Genomic DNA, 17,508 nt, shown 5'->3' on the forward strand with positions numbered 1-17,508 from the left:
CGGCCAATCTTCGTGAAACCTCGGAAAGTGAAATGCGCAGCCGGATACTGCAGTAAAGATCATTATTATGACTATTTCCGGGTCATAAAGTTTTGGGAAGTTCTGCAAGCCATACGTAATTTGATCGGGATAGCTTCACAACAGAGGGTCAAAGACTTAATGACTTAGCCGTGGATTAAGGAAGTTGTGCCAAATATGTCTGGTGAAGCAACAGAAACACGACTTCACTTCGAAGGAGTTCTCGACAAAGCTGGTAAAAGATTCTTTGAGGTATGCGTCGGAATGCAAACTTACATGTTTTGAAAGAGATCGATTTGCGATCTTATGAAGATCTTAACTACGATGTTTAGCGCTCTAAAACCTTTTTTCGATCTCGAAGAAAGTTGAAGGTGATTTTCTCAACGAAAACAGCGTTTTAGTTCTTGTTAAGATTAGCTCGATTTAAGCTCACTCTGATTTACGAAAGATCAGCTAGCGAGTTAATTGTGAAATTTCAGCGCAAGGTCACTGTTGTTTATCTGTTCATCACGCCTCTAGGACACTTTTGTATCTTTCACTGGTGATAATTCGTATTTATTCACAATTTTCACACTCACTTGGCTTCCCAAAGGATCGAAAGGTACCATTAGTTTTTTAATAAAAATCTCCGTCGAAATCGAAAGTCAGTTGAAGCAGTGTTTTGATTCAGCGTTTGACTATAAGGAAATTGACAAAGTTTCTGGTTCATTTGATCATCCTTTTAGAAACCTCCTCGTCAAATACGGAAAAACTTATGATTCATGTCAGAAAGACAGCTATTTAAATCATGCTAAAATACGGACGAAGTGGTGAGGATTCAACTTAAGAACCAATACGTCCTCAGCGATATCGATGTTTGAGGTTTTTATGGTACTTTTAGTACAATAGACTCGAATCATATGCCACTGAAAAATATTACAACCAGGAATGTTACAACTAAACGCTTTTGTAAAATTACACCTCTGTTTGTAATTTGGTTACCGTGAATACGAGTGTGGTAACCATGGATTAATTTTCTGCTCTTGAGTCTAATGATATCAACTACAACATAGGATAATGCTAAAATGGCAACACCGGAGCACAATTACAATTAAGATACATCAATTAACCCCTCTCGCCACGAAGAGTGACTATTATTTAATTTCTTATTACAATATCACCCCAGGATAAAACATTAATATTGCAAGAATTAACAAAATGAACATCTTGATTATTAAACAAATTCTCCCTGTCAGCATCTTATAAAATGTATAGAGAACAGTATGGAGAATATGCATACAGATATTAGGATCATTATCTTTGATTGTTGTCCTTCAGTAACATTTTTAGTAAGACAATAAAAACACGAACGTGGCCTTGAAGTACTGTAAAATATTGTAGAAGTCCGAGCTTGCGCCGCTCAACGGCATCATCAGGGACGTCCCCGATGATGCCGTTGAGCGACGAAAGCTTGGACTTCTACAATATTTTACAGTAATTCAAGGCCACATTAGTGTTTTTATTGTTTTAGATATTAGGATGTGAAGGTTTAGGTAAAACCACAGTTAAATACAGGACTTAAAAACTTGCCACCAGCTTTGAAGTCACTGAATGACCATGGATACATTCTAAGCTTCCTGGTGGGTTAAGTTTTTCTCTGGATCCTCCAGTTTTCCTCCCACCACAAAAGCCAACTTTGTAAATTCCAATTTTTCCCAGAAACAGTGGACAAGGAGGGTCACCTCATGGAATGTTCATGCTAAATCCTATTTCTTTACCTGATTTCTTTATTTCTTTATATATTTATTTGTACTTTGAATGTGTCTTAGTATCCTGAATACCAACCTTTCTAGAATGAGTGAGTGGGAAATTTGTCCAGTTTCCATTAGAGCCTTTGATAATTAAGGAGAGTTGAAATATCATTATATTTATATAGACCTGCTAACAATAGCCTTATGGTTTGTAGAAATGTGTCAACCCTCTTGAAGTTTTCAATACTTATGATTTCTCCATTGGGAATATGGATAATTATTATCCAACTACACCTAGACGAGTACAAATAACACCATAGACGAACTCATCTATTGTAGAGTACCGGTTAAACAGGTTTTCTCGCATTGCGCAAGTGAAGAATTGGATTGTAGTTATGAAAAAAACAAATGGCGGACAATTTGAATGATATTTCAGACGACGAAGAGTCAGAATGGCTGGCAAATACAGTTCCAATTTCATCAGATGAATCAAACGAAGAAAAACAGCTTGACGACCAGAAAATTTCTTCATTTAATGAAGAAAATAGAAACAGCGACACAACAACGCGCCAATTCCGTTTCGCTTTGCATACTTCTGTCACGCACTCCCCGTAAATGAATATTCATGAAATTCGTCCGCACTGAAATAACAGTTTGGTGTGTTGGATAATAAATAACTTATTAGACGTTTTGTTGTGTAGTATTGCTGAGTATTTTTACTCGTTATTTAATTGTGTTTTGACGAGCCCGTAAGGCTCGTCAAAATACGGCACAACTCGTAAAAATACTCAGCGATACTACACAACAAAACGTCTAATAAGATATATTTATTCTATTTTATCCACATGTTGTATCTATAACTCAGAGCTAAATACTTCTTTTCACCCCCCCTGTTTCACCCTGATCATTTGATCCCCTGTGAGCACATTACCTCAAAATTGTGTTTTATTTGAATTTGAGTTACTTTTGAAATAGTTCTCTACTGTGGAACCTTCTAAATCATACTAACTATAGCATGCATAATTTTCCAGCATACACTGAATCAAAATATGGTGTCCAATTTGAATTGCCATTATTCTGGACTTACTAGCCTCTCACACATGTGATAATCCTTTTGTGTTTCCACGTGAAGATGAGGCTAGTAAGTCCAAAACAATGGTAATTCAAATTGGATGTCATATTTCGATTTGGTGAATTGCATTGTACATTAATTTTATAAATTATTGTATATTAAACATTTACATTCTGGTGTTTGTAAGGCATTATGGGGGTAGGGGATTACTCACCAGTGGACCAGAGAGCTTGGCTTCTACCCCTGAAATCATCGTTGAAATACGTACCTTACATGAGTTTTTTTGTCAGTTCTTACCTGCATTCTGGGGTTGCTCTTTATTGAAAAAAGGAAAAAAATCATCTAACAAATTGAATATAATTTGACTCATGTGACATAATTAAAGTTCTGCATACTGGTAGGATTGGCAGTGTTAAAAGTTTTACACCCTAACATCAGTATGGACATTCTTGATATTGTTGTCCATACAGGTGCAGACAGGGAGAATTTGTTGAAAAATCAAGCACTTTTTTAGTTGGTGATCATTCACTGTATTCTCATGACCTCATGTCTGACTCAGTGGTGATATTGTTAAGAGAAGTTAGATGCTAATCATTTGTAGAGGTCAAAGGGTTAGCTTTATGAGTTCAAATATATCCTGTTCTACAGGCATGTACCATGATTGATGTACCACAGGATGTGAGTTCTATGTTGGTGACATGAATGAATGATGATTTAGGTGCATAGAATATAGCTCAATTGGTTAGAGCACTGGATTGAATTGTGTTGTGTGGGAGATTGAGGGTTCGAGCCCCGGCAGGACCAATACTCATGGTCTTAAAATAAGTGAGGAGAATTTGCTACCTTTCTACAACAAGAAATGGATAGATATTCTAGTCTTCTCGGATAAGGACGAATAAACCGTAGGCCCCGTGCCCTGCAGGGTTAGGGGTAGGAGACGTTAATTTCCCACGCACGAGATTACTGTGTGGTGGATGTCCTCCCCTGGGGTGGGATGGGTGGGTGTTGGCCCTGAAAAGCCCTTACGGGGAGTGGTCAATTAACCCATGTATGTATGTATGTAGATATGTATGTATGTATGTATGTATGATTTAGTCTGGTAATATTTTTGTGCCTCAATATTTGTAGGGTTATAGAAAGAGATGGTTCACACTAGATGGGCAGGAGTTGTCATACTACAAGGCTGCTGAAAAAACAGTAAGATAAAGAGAGCTAATGATAGATGGAATTTTATTGTTTCGTAGATAGACAAAATTGTTTGCCTCTTGCAAAATACCATTGATCAAGGCTAATTACCCTTTCCCTCCCGAGATCTCATTAGTAATTCTTCTTACTGTTTGCTATACTTTTCTTATTGTGCAAGTTTGGAGAATTTGGTATAAGATCAACTAATACTCCCCCTAATTGATATTTTTCTATATTCTCATCACTTGTCTGCATGATATTGTATTGATATTGTAAGGAGAAATTCTGTCTTGGTCACTCATGGGAGTTAGAGGGTTATCATTTGAGCCACTCGTCAGTGATGCTCATTTAACAATGATGAAAATCTATATTTAAGAGTTTAAAAATCTTTTCTTTTTGCAGGAAGAAAACTACCTTGGTACCATCGATTTTGGTCAGGTAATTTTTTTTTTGGATTAAGTAGAGAAAATCAGCATTGATTTATTGGTAGCATTAAAATTGTCGTTGATTTGATGTTTTACTGTAAAAAAGATTTAAACCTCAAAAATTTCGCCTCTATTTTTTGGGCTAACCGGCATAATAGTTGAATAGAAAAGCACAATATCACGTGACATACTTAGTAACACTTTGTGGTCAAATTGAGGGTTGTTTAAATACAAATATAATTTCATGATCTTATATTTCTTATTGTAAGGTCAAGGCAGTTAATCCAGTAAAATTGGTCAACAATGGCTTTCAGATTTTAACCAAGAATAGGACTTATACATTTGTAAGTAGTACTGAAATTTTACACCATATAACTGAATAATATATTAGTGTGAAACGCTCTCCTTCTTTTATGCCCCTGGGCTACTTTTCCCGTCTGCCCCCCTCGTCCCCTGACAACTTGCTGCGACAGCGATTGTTTTAGGAGCTGACGATGTCACCCCAATGGTGCAACGTACCTACCGCCTCTCTGATCGCCTTGGACTGCACCAGGGAAATTAGCTTCATATCTTGCGACTTTTCTCTTACGATACAGACTTAGCAAGTTTTAATGTTCTTCTTAACCCTTTGAGTCACTAGCATCTAATTTCTCCTTACAATATCACCCTCGAATCAAAAAGTAAGGTTATGAGAATAAAAGAAATGATCGTGAGCTAAAGAAGCTCTTGATTGTTAACAAGTTTTCCCTTGTTAGCGCCTTAGGAAATGTATAGAGAACAATACGGAGAATATGCATACTGATGTTCAGGTGTTACAGTCGTCTTGTCTTCTCCCACGGTTTGTGCTCCTTTATTGTAAAGCAATCAAATGTGTGCGAGAAGTCAATTAACTAACGCGCAATTGCCAGTGTTGCCTTACTCGTTATGCGCAAATTATGTGTTCCTCGCGTATGCAGGTCCGTCTCGCGGTCAAGTTTAAGTACAACTGCATTCGAAATTGCAAGCGCATTTGTAAACGCAATATGTCCATTTGTCAGGCAACCGCCATTCTTTAGCTAAACCACAGTCAGATTTCCGGATCAGTCTCGCATAATTATATAAACTCGCCTGCTTCATCATGTGAAAGGTCATGAATGCAAGAAACTAATTCATCTTTAACATTGAACATGATGATTTTAGTGAATATCTAAGGAGAGGCCAGGTGTTGAGCCAGCCAGTAGTCATGATCGGCTGTGAATTATTGTTTGGTTTATAGTTTCTTGCTCTTTCAGTCCGCTCCAACGCCCGAGCTGCTCACTGACTGGGTGAGTGTACTGAGGCAAGCCATGCAGCTGAAATCGTTTGATATGCGCAAGAACACTCTAAGGTAAGAAAGATAGATTTTCAACTGTGAGCAATTTTAAATCGAGTATTGAAAGTAATTAGGGATGTTATAAGTTTTTCTTCTGTGTGCTCTTTAATTGGTCCAGAAAATTCATCTCGCCCTCTCAACCAAACAGGATTATGTCCGACGGATTTTTCTCAAAGTGCAGTTTTAAACTTAATGATCACAAATTGTCTATAAAATCGATCATATAAAACCGCGTTTCAAGTTGCTTTCAATTTGCACCTTTGAAGCTCAGTTTGTAGAAGCAGCCGCAAACTGTCATTTGGCTTGCATGAGTTCAAGCCCCTCCAGAGCTTAAATTTTTAGTTCAAACGTAGATTTATACCATTGATTTCATTCGAGAATCCACTTATCAAGGAATACCAATTGCTGACGCTTTGCGTCTGACGAGCGGCCCGCGTCTAGACCAATAAAACAAACCAATATATCCTTATCTTACTAAAAAGTGTCACGTTCTGCTATTGCAGCAGTCAAAGTTCCATAGACTCGCAGTATGAAGAGGTCACGAGCCGGCCAAATAGAAGCTTCAGCGCTTGCAGCAGTGGCAGTAACTTGAGCTATGACGAAGATGATTCCACTGATGCCTTGTACTCTAGTGTTGGAGTTCCCGCTGGTGTCAGCAGCGTAAGTCAGGGGGGAGATGCGTATAGCTTGGTTGGTGCATCAACACTTCCCAAAGTTAAGAAAGATGTAAATGATGGTGCAACGTACGAGTTAGTTGGATCGAGGCCACCATCAAAGTCCGCCCCACCCACTTACGAAATGGTCCAAGCCGCAAGGGGGTCCGAGCCCTCGAAAACCATTAATGAAATCGCTCGTCAAAAACCAACCGAAAGTACAGAATTGCGCGGTTCTCCGGCGGGAGAAGAGGACGGTAGCGAGCTTTATGACGTGGTTCGAGCTCCGGGGGATGTTGGACGACCAGGCACAAAGGTGACGGATGACAAGCCTTCGAGTAAGGAGTGTGAAGAGGAAAAACAGAGTTCTAATCCTGACGCTACTGCCCTTTACAGCCTCCCGAAAATTAACAGAAAACAGAAGCCATCATCAATACGCGGTCCTTCCAGTCTTTCCATCATTTCAGAAAGCCAAGATCCTGGGGACGAGCTGGCCTCTCAGTCGCCCGTCGACGAAAAACCCCCACCACTCCCGTCACCCCCGGGGAATGAGTCGTTCGCCATCGAAGAGATAAAACGACTGTTGGAAGAAGCAAAGATGGAAGAAGGAGACAATGAAGCTGAGTATGAGAAAACGAATGGACAAGATTGTGAGGAGGACGTTTTCACAGAGAAGAAACGTTCCGCCTTTGAGCAGCTGAAGGAGATTCTACAGAGGCTCGATTCTACAGAGGCAGAGTGAAGAAAGATTTCAAACAATTTACACTGCCAAATGTATTATTTCATGTTCAAGCCCGATAGTCACACAGAAAAGTGGGGACTTTCAGCTATCTATTTTGGCTCGAAAACAGGAACACAACTTTGTAGATATAAGAACAACTTTGTAGTCTGTTCAAAGGAATTCGAGCAAAGAAAAACGGAGCAAGTAAAAGTAAAATTGTAGGAAGACATTTATTTAGAACACCACTGATTTTCGCTCGTCTCCACTTACCTCGGCCTGACAAAGGCTATGGTTTAATTCGATTTCCCGCGCTTTTGGTCCGGGTATCATGTGTCCCATTTTGATTAGTTCAGTGTTGGCACGGAAGCTATTGAGCTGATTCGTTAATTAAGTTTATAGTCAATCGAACCTTAATCCTTGGGAGGGCTATGTTGTGTAGTAGTGTCGAAGTCATCTTTATTGAGCAGCGAATTTTAAGGCATTTAGCAAAATACCCCCGTAGAAACAGAGTCCTCAAAATGAGCCTCTCTGTAAAACAGAGAGCAATGATTTACTATAGTTTTAATCGCACGCGTGGTTTTTTTTTTACATCAAATTCAAGACGCCGTCCCAAGTGGTGGGACAATTTAAAGGTTTCTGCGCAAAAAAAAGGGGTGATGATGTGGTCAGATAGAAGATGAAAAATGATAGTAATATTTAGATGGATAAATTACATTGAGCTCAGAGCCTGTCCAGCAGGCCCAAGTTCATGCTGAACATCTATGATGCTGTCCTGATCGTTTTACACCCTGGCAGAGCGTAGAATTGCCAAGACATCAGTGAACATTTTTGGACGTTTTCATTTTCATTTTTATAAGACAACGTTTTTTGCAATTTTCAAAATCAAACGTTTCTATAGAATACAACTAGTGAAACAGAGAATAAGGCTACGTGATATAGACTTATATGAGCAGTTTCTCACATATTTTTTTTACATAAGTTAAAAAAAAAATTGAAGAAAAGGTTACTTAGCGAGCAGCACTTAAGACTGCGAAACAACGTCTATCTACAGCAAGTTAGGCATAGCTGTATATTTCATTATAGGTATTTTAATTTACCGGTAGCATATTTCCATATTTAATAAATGTAAGATATAGACGTTCTCGTATTTTTATAACCCTTTTTGATGTAACATAATTTGTATTCTAGTTTTGATGGATGTAACTTAAGCATCGAGGCTTATTTCTTGACCAAAGATAGTGTGACGCTTATTTCTTGACCAAAGATAGTGTGACGTAACTATCGGAAATGGTTAGATAAAATCTCTGATTTACACATTGAAGAAAGTGACATCAAAATCTTGGATCGTACTTACTGGATATTTCATAATACAGTGGAACCTCGATTTAACGAAATGCCAGGGGACTGAGAAAATTGGTTCGTTTTATCGAGGTTCTGTGGCAGACATTTTACTGTAACTTTAGCTGGGCTGAAACTGAAGTATCGTTCGTTATACCGAGGACTTCGTTATATAGAGGCTCGTTAAATCGAGGTTCCACTGTATTATTAGGGAACAGTCACTATTTATTACTTAGGAGGAGAGCCTAAGGCCTTTCTGAAAAACTGCAAAGGCTGCAAAATTGGGCAGCTCGCATCCTAATGTCTGCGAGCTATGATAGTAGTTTGGATTCTTTGTTCCGGGCGCTAGGGTGGCGAAGACTCTACTATCAAAGATCGGAACAGAAATCTATCCTAATGTATAAAACGTTACATGGTGTGACACCTAATTATCTGAAATCAAGATTTGTATATCGTGACAGTGTAAGTGCCTATCGTTTGAGGAATACCGAAAACAAATTAGTTCTTCCACAATCTCGAACTGACTATCTCAAGAGAAGTTTTTTGAACAGCGGAGCTCAATTATGGAACATTTTACCTGTAGACCTAAGACAAGCGTCTTCGCTGACTGATTTCAAATCTAAATAAATCGCCACAGTTTAAAGTAAGATCTTAATCTTAATTTTAAGGTAAGATCTTAATTCTAAGTAAATTTTAGACACGGCCTCCATGAAAAGCAGAATTTTCATTTATTTCTTTTATTTGAATTGTCATTATCAAATTATTATTGTAGTTAGATAGACAGGTTTCTAGTATGGATAATTAATTAAATCAACTGATGGAAAAACCGTGTATAAATAAAGTTATCCCATCCTATCCTATCCAGAGGATTTTTGAAGGAACACATGATTTTCAGGGGGTAACTGAGGGGGGGGGGGGGGATTCAGTCGTCGCCAAGAGATTATCAATGGGGATTCTAGAAAAAATGACTGCCAAGGGTGGGATCATAAAAATATTACAAAGCCTTATGTGGGGGGGGGGGGGGGGGTCGGTAAAGTATCGTGACACAATCAAAATCCTTCAAACCCTGCCCTCCCCAGCGATAAATAGTTATTGATCCCAAAATGAAACGAAGGCACTGTCAGACGTCATTGTGTTTAACCTCCCAAAAATGACAGTTGCAGAAATTGCAATTTTTCAGGTACAGGCCTAAGAATACTTTTTGTGAATTGACTCTGGTATCGAGAGAGATAAATCGAAAAGGCGTTGACAATAAATAGACAAGTAAATGTGGAGGTGCCGCAATTGGGCAAAGGTGCTTTTCACGGCACACTATATTCAGGGGTCACTGGGTTTCTCCATTGCAGGGGGCTTTGGTTGCTGCGAACCCTGTAGCTTGCAACGAAGCCTGGCCATTTTCCTCAAGCGTCTACACGAATAAATAAGAATTATCGCAATACGATTTCTCTTGTACGCGACGATTAAACGTAGTTTCATGCATGTCAGTGAAACTGAGTACAGTAGAGATGAGAATAGTACAGTCAACATGTCTTAAGCAGTCATCTACAGGGAATGGCGGGACCACCATTTATACAGGTTCCACAGAACAGAAAAAATAATAAATAAAAAAATCATCGTATTACGATTTCTCTTGTTTTCGACGGTTAGACGTGGTTTTATGCATGTCAATGAAAAAGCGCAGTAAAGCTGAGGATAATATTGATAGTACAGTCAATATAAATTGAGCGATCACCCTCGGTATATAATACAGGTTCCACAGAACGGGGTTATTACAAGAGAAGGATAAAAACGCCATTTAAACCCATAATTGACCGCTTCACGTAAAAAAAAAAAAAACTTCCTCAAAGTGCTACTAAATAATTTTAGGCCATAAACATGGATTCAATTTTGGTTGACAGATTATCCTTAGTTAAAATTCAGGGATTCCGCTTTAATACAGATGAAAGACGACGCAGACAGGTCGTTGGGAATCAAGGAAGGATGATCACGACCGCTTAATAGAGATAAAAAATTTCGAGACTTTTAAAACGGATCGCTTATACAGGTTCCACTGTAAGGGCATGGGTCGATGAGAAGCCCCATGCCCTACCGTGAATTTTTTTCGACGTTGAGTTTCGTGGGACTGGAGCCTAGCAGTCAAGGATGTAAAGGATCGCAGATGCGTCGCCGAAACCTTCGTCTAATACGTTGACCGTCGTATAATCCCTAATGCTTCCGACTTACCGATTGGACCTCGACCGCCTCAAAGGATCGGGATATCTATGGTTTCTAGAACTTCTACAATTCGGTCGGGAAACGTCCAGTTCCTACTAATCGTCCGACGAATGAAAACCAGCCTCTGCAAACTTTTATTGAAAAATAAAACACAGCGCCTTTATGTAATCCTGTTTAGTAGATCAATAGCCCTTTCTGAGGACCACCACTTGTGATTTCTTTTAACCAAAATTATTCTTAGTTTTCTCTTACAAGAAGTCCATACCATTCTGAGGAAATGGTCCTGTACATGATTAGTTGCGGGATACTTAGTCAGTCGATAAAGATGGTGATTAACGAAGGACAGTCTGGCTGCCGCCGCGAAACGTCGACCGAATACATCTGCTTCCTGTGTTGAAAAGACAGGTTAGGTTGAACATGTGAAGTTTTTAAAAGTAGGTATATGTGAAAACGAGGAGCTACGAAATGTAGAAAATGCAGAGCGGTGTCAAACTGCGAAGTGTGGACGAGAAAATAAAATAAAAAGTTTGAGTGTGTGTTTGAAGCAAAATAGGTTGAAAAAGAATCCAAAGCGTTTTTGGTCCCTCTTAAACCATAATTCAAAACCTCGCCTAGCACCTAACCGTATTCTATGGCAACGGATTCCGCCGGATGAACCGCTGACCAGCCACCTCCTAGGACATTAGCTGAAGACCTCAAGGATATAGCAAAGTTATCTAATACCTATTTTGTATCGGTCTTCTCTCCTATTACGCGAAAGGTCTCTACTCCACCGGAAAACCAGCCAATTATGACTGAGCTGTGTTTAACTCTACCGGTGGTACAAGCCGTGCTGGTTTCGCTCGATGTCACCAAGGCGACCGGCCCAGATGAGATCCCTGCGCGCTTGCTCAAAGAAACGGCCTCTACAATTGCGTCGTCACTGTGTCAACTCTTTAACGAGTCTCTAAGCACCGGGTCACTGCCGCAGGAGTAGAAAACAGCTAACGTCGTACCGGTCTTCAAGAAGGGCGAGGCAGAGTATGTGGAGAACTATCGTCCGACATCATTGTTAGGTGTACCTCAAGGGTCGCGGCGCTAGGCCCTACCCTGTTTTCCATATTTTGTAATAATCTGCCCAATATCACTGAGAGAATAGATGGTGACTCACAGCTTCACATGTACGCAGACGATACCACCGTCTATGTCTCGGCTTCGACCTATGATCTGGTGGCTTCCAAGTTGAATGAAGTCCTAGCAAGGCTATATACATGGTGTTGCGAGAACTGTCTCACTCCACATCCCACCAAGACGGAATATATGCTGCTTGGTGGACGCGGACAATTGACTGGGCCAAAAAAAGCTCTCAAGATGGGTGATTATGTTATCGAGGAGGTTGTTTCTACAAGATGCCTAGGTGGTCAGATAGACAATGCTCTTAAATGGGATCATCATGTATCGGAATTAGCCAAGTCATTTACGCAGAAGTTGAATTGTATTTCCTGCCTAAACAGGCGAGAACTGATTTATACTTTAAGGTTATTTTGCCGTCTGTGACATATGGTATGTTAGTTTGGGGCTCTTGTGGTCGAGTGTTTTTCACAACCTTAGAATCTACACATGTTAGCGCGGCGAAAAAAAAATATATAACTTGGATTGGTGTACGCCAAGCAAGGAGGTTCTTGCCACAGTAAAATGGAATACCTTAGAGATTATGTATGAGAAACGATTGTTAATCTTAGCGCATCAGGCTTATCATCATCTTTTATCATGTCCTATGAACTGTCGTTTTGAAAAGTATGTAATTAGTTACGACCTCAGGAGGAAAATGACATTTAAGTTACCTAGACCTAAGACCGACATGGTCAAGAAATCATGCTCATACAAGTCAATTACTCGGTGGAACGCTCTGGAAAATCAAATGAAATCAATTCAAGACGTTGGCGCTTTTAAAAGGTCACTCGAATGTATTTTTAAGCCCCGTATATTATAATGATGTACTATGTAGAATTTTTATTGCTGTAAATATGTAGAAATCTTGCATTACTTGTAATTAGTTAGGAATTTAGTCTTATTGTTTGTACACGACCACATCAGCTTTTGCTGAATTTTTTTATTGTGTTTAAACAAACGCTGTTGTTGTTGTTGTTGTTATCACTGATATCCAAGGTCTTAGAGAAGTGCGTGCTTAACAGTTTTAAGGATCGGCTAGCTGAGGTTGCAAAATTGTGCCAACACGGATCTCTGAGTGGCAAGTCCTGTACCACAAATCTCCTGGAAGCTCTTTATTATACTGGGTCAGCGCTTGACTGTGGTGGTCAGGTGGACACGGTATATATGGATATGTCAAAAGCCTTCGATACGGTGTGCCACCAACGCCTACTGTACAAACTGCGTGTCTTCGGATTCAGGGATAACTTACTTCGGTGGTTTAACTCTTACTTAATCAACCGACGTCAAAGAGTGACTGTGCTCGGAGCGATGTCTGAATCTTTGCTCATCATCTCCGGAGTTCCTCAAGGATCCACCCTGGGACCAGCTCTGTTTGTGTTGCATGTTAACGACCTACCGGACGCAGTAGATAACAGCTGCATCACTATGTTTGTCGACGATGTGAAAGTATTTAAGCAGATCAAATCCGCTGAAGATGTTGCTGTTCTACAAACTGATTTAGACCACCTTGTGTCCTGGACATGAAACCTCCGTCTCTCCTTCAGTGAGAAGAAATGCAAGTTCCAGATGATCACGAGAAAGATCCACCCTGCTGTTTCGTCATATACCATCAAGGACAGCCCTCTGGAGTGCGTGACGACCGAATGCGATCTCGGGGTTTACGTATCGGATGATTTGACTTGGAGCCATCATGTAAATGAACAGACGGGCAGAGCTAATAAATTGTTGGGATACATTAAGAGAAATACTCGAACTATACAAGATACAACCATAAGACGCTTAATGTACTTAACATTGGTTCGGCCGCTGTTCGGTTACGCCTCGCAAATAAATAAATAAATAAAATATAAATAAATAAATAAATGATTTAACAATGGACATCCACTGGGTGGCTATTCTTGTCCACTGTTCCAGATCGAATTGGAATTTGGAATGTTGGTTTTGACGGCACCCCAATCCGTGAACTCATCTCTTGTATTGAGAGAACGCAAAGGCGCGCAACTAAATACATTCTGAAATTGTGAAATGTTCAGCAAGCAACCGTGGACGATAATCCTACTCTTGTACGTTCGATCAGCAGCGATCCAATCGGCCCAAAATAACGAATATAGTCAATACAAATATAGAGGCAAGACCGATACAACGTAGATAAGTTTTAAAACGGAGCACTATATTGCGGCTGGCCAGCCGAAATATAGTGCTCCGTTTTAAAACTTATCTACATTGTATCGGTCTTGCCTCTATATTTATATTCTGAAATTGCCTTTTTTGAGCCCAGTTTCTTATACGGAAAGGTTGAAATCGTTGGAGTTGCTTCCCATAACACAAAGTGGCACGAATATCTTGATATGGTATTTTTCTTTAAACTGACCCACGGTCTTGTTAAAGTAGATAGCAACATTTTCCCCGTATTCGATCTACCGGAAGAAACACAAGATCGAACACTAATGTCATCAAATATACTGTCAGTAGATATAGAACTTCAACATTTTACTGAATATTTTCTTATCAGATCTACGCGAATTTGGAACACACTTGCCGATGAACTTGAGCATAATATGGACAGTATCTATTATTTTAGGGCTACTATGAGGGTGAGGCGATACAATGATTCTGCCATTAGTGCTACCTACGATGTTAATAACCCCCGTTCGTTCAAAACTGTATATCTCAAGTGTAATCGCTGTAGAAGCCTTGCTATGCCCATTACATGCTGCATGTAATTGTACCTATTTTTAGATTCTTTTACTTGTTTTTGTGATTGTATCTTTTTTAATTTTTTTTTTCAGTATAGTCGATTTATTTCTCAGGACCCGCAGTAACTGGTTACCCGCTGTTGCGGTTCCCCTGCCTTACTTTGTAGTGGAGAAGTTAATAAATAAATAAATAAATAAATAAATAGATAAATAGGATGTTTTTTTTCAACATTTTAAGTGACAAAATTTGAAATAGTGTTTTGAACTCATTTAATTTCCTTGTTAATTTCCTCACTACTTGTTGCTTTCAAAAGGTTAATAGAGTGATAATGGACTATAACACAGTACAGTCAAACCTGTACAGTAAGCGGTCGCCCATAGGGGATAGCGCTTAATACAGGTTTCAGAGAGTAGGGGTATTATTAAAAGCGACACACCACGCCACCTAATGCCATAATTGAACACTTAATTGCAGAATCTTGCCCAAAAATACTATTTACTTTGATTTTGGGGGAGAAGCATGGATTAGAATTTACTTTAGAAAGATTATTCTCATTTTTGTTTGAGTAGTTTGGTTTTAAAAGACCGTTCAATACAGATAGAAGACTACACAATGATGACCCCTAAATAGTGTTGGAAATGAAAATAATTGAGAGAAACAAATAAGGGACTTTGACAACCGACCGCTTAACGGCGGGCGGCCGACCGGGTGACTGCTTAACACCGTACCGCTTTATACAGGTTCGACTGTATGTAAAAGTTATGACACCACTCCTTTTAAAGTTCAAGCGAAAGGGACGTTAAAAAGAAGAACTACAGTCAACTTTTTTCGCGCCCTGCACCTTGTTGAATTCTTTTTCCATCCATCCAAACTGTAGCTTTCTCTCGCAAACAAGCGCTTCCAGTTTTCAGTATAAGCGTAAGCCTGACCCGCACCGTATGGTTTAGCGGGAGAATATTTTCTTGTCCTGACCTATCAGAATAGTGCGCTAGTCTTTTGAACAATTTTGCACTCAAGGCGTAAACATAAGCTGATTTGCTATTCTGTTTTACATAAAAGAGGCTCACAGGATATGTGGTATGGGTTAGCCAAAGGTCAAACTTATCGCTAATGGCGCCGTAAGGATTAACCTTATTCTTAAAGTACAAGTGCATTAATAATTTCACCCCAACTTTAATGCATCTATAACATGGTCCCGTAGAATCGCTCCTAGTGATAGTCGCCTCGCAAAGGGAAAACGTATTTTCTCTACAGCAGCGCCCCCTGTCAGGAACAATCCTCCTGAAGAGGTCCTTGAAGTAACACAGTCTCGTCAAGAATAGCTAGAAGGTCGTCACACGTCCAAACTTTGATTGAAAGGGATAAAGGCTGATAGTTTCGAAAGAAACTGTTTTTCTCGTTGCCATGCATCCACCAATAACGTAGCTCCATTTTCTGCCTATAAAAGCACACACAACCCACAATTCCTCTATTCGCTCCGACGAAGGGCTAACGCTGGAAACGTCAGCTTTTGTAATCATTACGGTGGCCAATTTACCATTTCAACTTTGTTGATATATCCAAATTATTTGATTGAAAGGGAGCTTGGTTGTACGGTTTTAAAATTAATAACAAAAGCCTCTTCTTTTGACTACTTCGTAACATGATCTTACTTGACTTTGGGCTGAAGTTGAGCACTGAACACCCAGGTGCTTGTTAAGTGGTTCCTAAGCCTACTTGACTAAGATAATAACTTCCGCTCATCTGACGAATCGTCAGTAACAGTTACCGCTTCCTATTAACAGTCCCTTTCACCAGGCTCGCTACACGTACACACCCTCGACAGTATTCAATATCTCTTTTCCAAAAAACGCACTTTCTTCAATGATGAAGATGTCTGTAATATCACAATGAATAACTTTTTGTTTGCCATAAGCCCTGTCAACTTCATACGACTTTTTCAACTTGCATCCTGTTTATTTCTTATTTAGAAATATCCTTAAAACTTACAGCTAAGAGAAAATAATGAGACATTTTCTCTTGTTACAGCCAATGCAAACTTGATGGTTAGGCCTTGACGTCATCTCGAGCAACTTTTTCACATTTTTTCGACATTTTCGAAAGTTTCTTTGGCGCCCAATGTTTGAACTGTAATGTTACACTCTATAAATCAACAAATCCACTTCATTAATATATTTACACACATTTCAACGTACTGATTTGTATGCGTCAAAACGTTTCCTGAGTAGTTTCACCTTGTCATTTCTTTGAACTGATCACGCACATGTTTGATTTCTTCAGACAGCGCACGAAAAAATGTAAATAACGCATGTACAAGCCCCTGTTTATTTTCCTTCTTTACAAGGAAAACAAAAAACAGAAGAAACAAAAAATTTTCGTAGGTTCGTGCTTGACCAGGTCGGTAGGATGTTCTTTTAAGTGACATTGTCAAGTGTGCGCCAGATATTTGACGTCAATTTGCGATTCAATAATTAAAATCAAAAAGTCCGCCTCAGGATTGGTAGTTGTGCCTCTGCATGGGCTTCATGATTTTTATTTTAATTGACAAATGCCAGGTTCAATAGAAAACGCTGAAGGCTTCTTTATAGGACGTGAATATTTTACTTTTTTTTTTAGATCAGGTTTTTTTTTGTTGACAAAATTTCTTGATTGTGCTCAAAAAACACCACACGAATGTGTGTGATTTTTGAAGAAGTGGAACATAGAGCTTTACATAGAAAGCAGATTGGGGTTTTAACGCACAAACAGTTCATCTTCTTCCAATTGAAATAAAAAGAAATCTATCCGTTTCTCTTACATGACACAGATACCTAAAGTACTTTTCTCAACTCTGTGTATTGCATCGATTCGATGCAGAATATGGGCCGATCGCGACAAACTCTTGTTCAGCAATATTAGCCTATATTTTCTTCGAAGTATTCTCCAAATATTTTTTAGGGCTTTTTAGGATGA

General features: G+C 39.3%; 1 protein-coding gene across 1 annotated transcript; it reads left to right on the forward strand.

Annotated features, from left to right (window-relative positions):
- The first annotated feature begins 50 nt into the window (after nt 1-50).
- LOC111321573 (uncharacterized) lies at nt 51-7,388 on the forward strand. The gene is made up of 6 exons (XM_022924489.2): nt 51-270; nt 3,949-4,017; nt 4,408-4,443; nt 4,700-4,774; nt 5,702-5,796; nt 6,285-7,388. Exons 1-6 carry the CDS (start codon nt 196-198, stop codon nt 7,174-7,176), a joined length of 1,242 nt encoding a protein of 413 aa, XP_022780224.1. The 5' UTR covers nt 51-195; the 3' UTR covers nt 7,177-7,388.
- Nucleotides 7,389-17,508: the final 10,120 nt, after the last annotated feature.

This window comes from Stylophora pistillata, chromosome 10, assembly GCF_964205215.1.
Source record: "Stylophora pistillata chromosome 10, jaStyPist1.2, whole genome shotgun sequence".
In the NCBI taxonomy this organism is placed as follows: Eukaryota; Metazoa; Cnidaria; class Anthozoa; order Scleractinia; family Pocilloporidae; genus Stylophora; species Stylophora pistillata.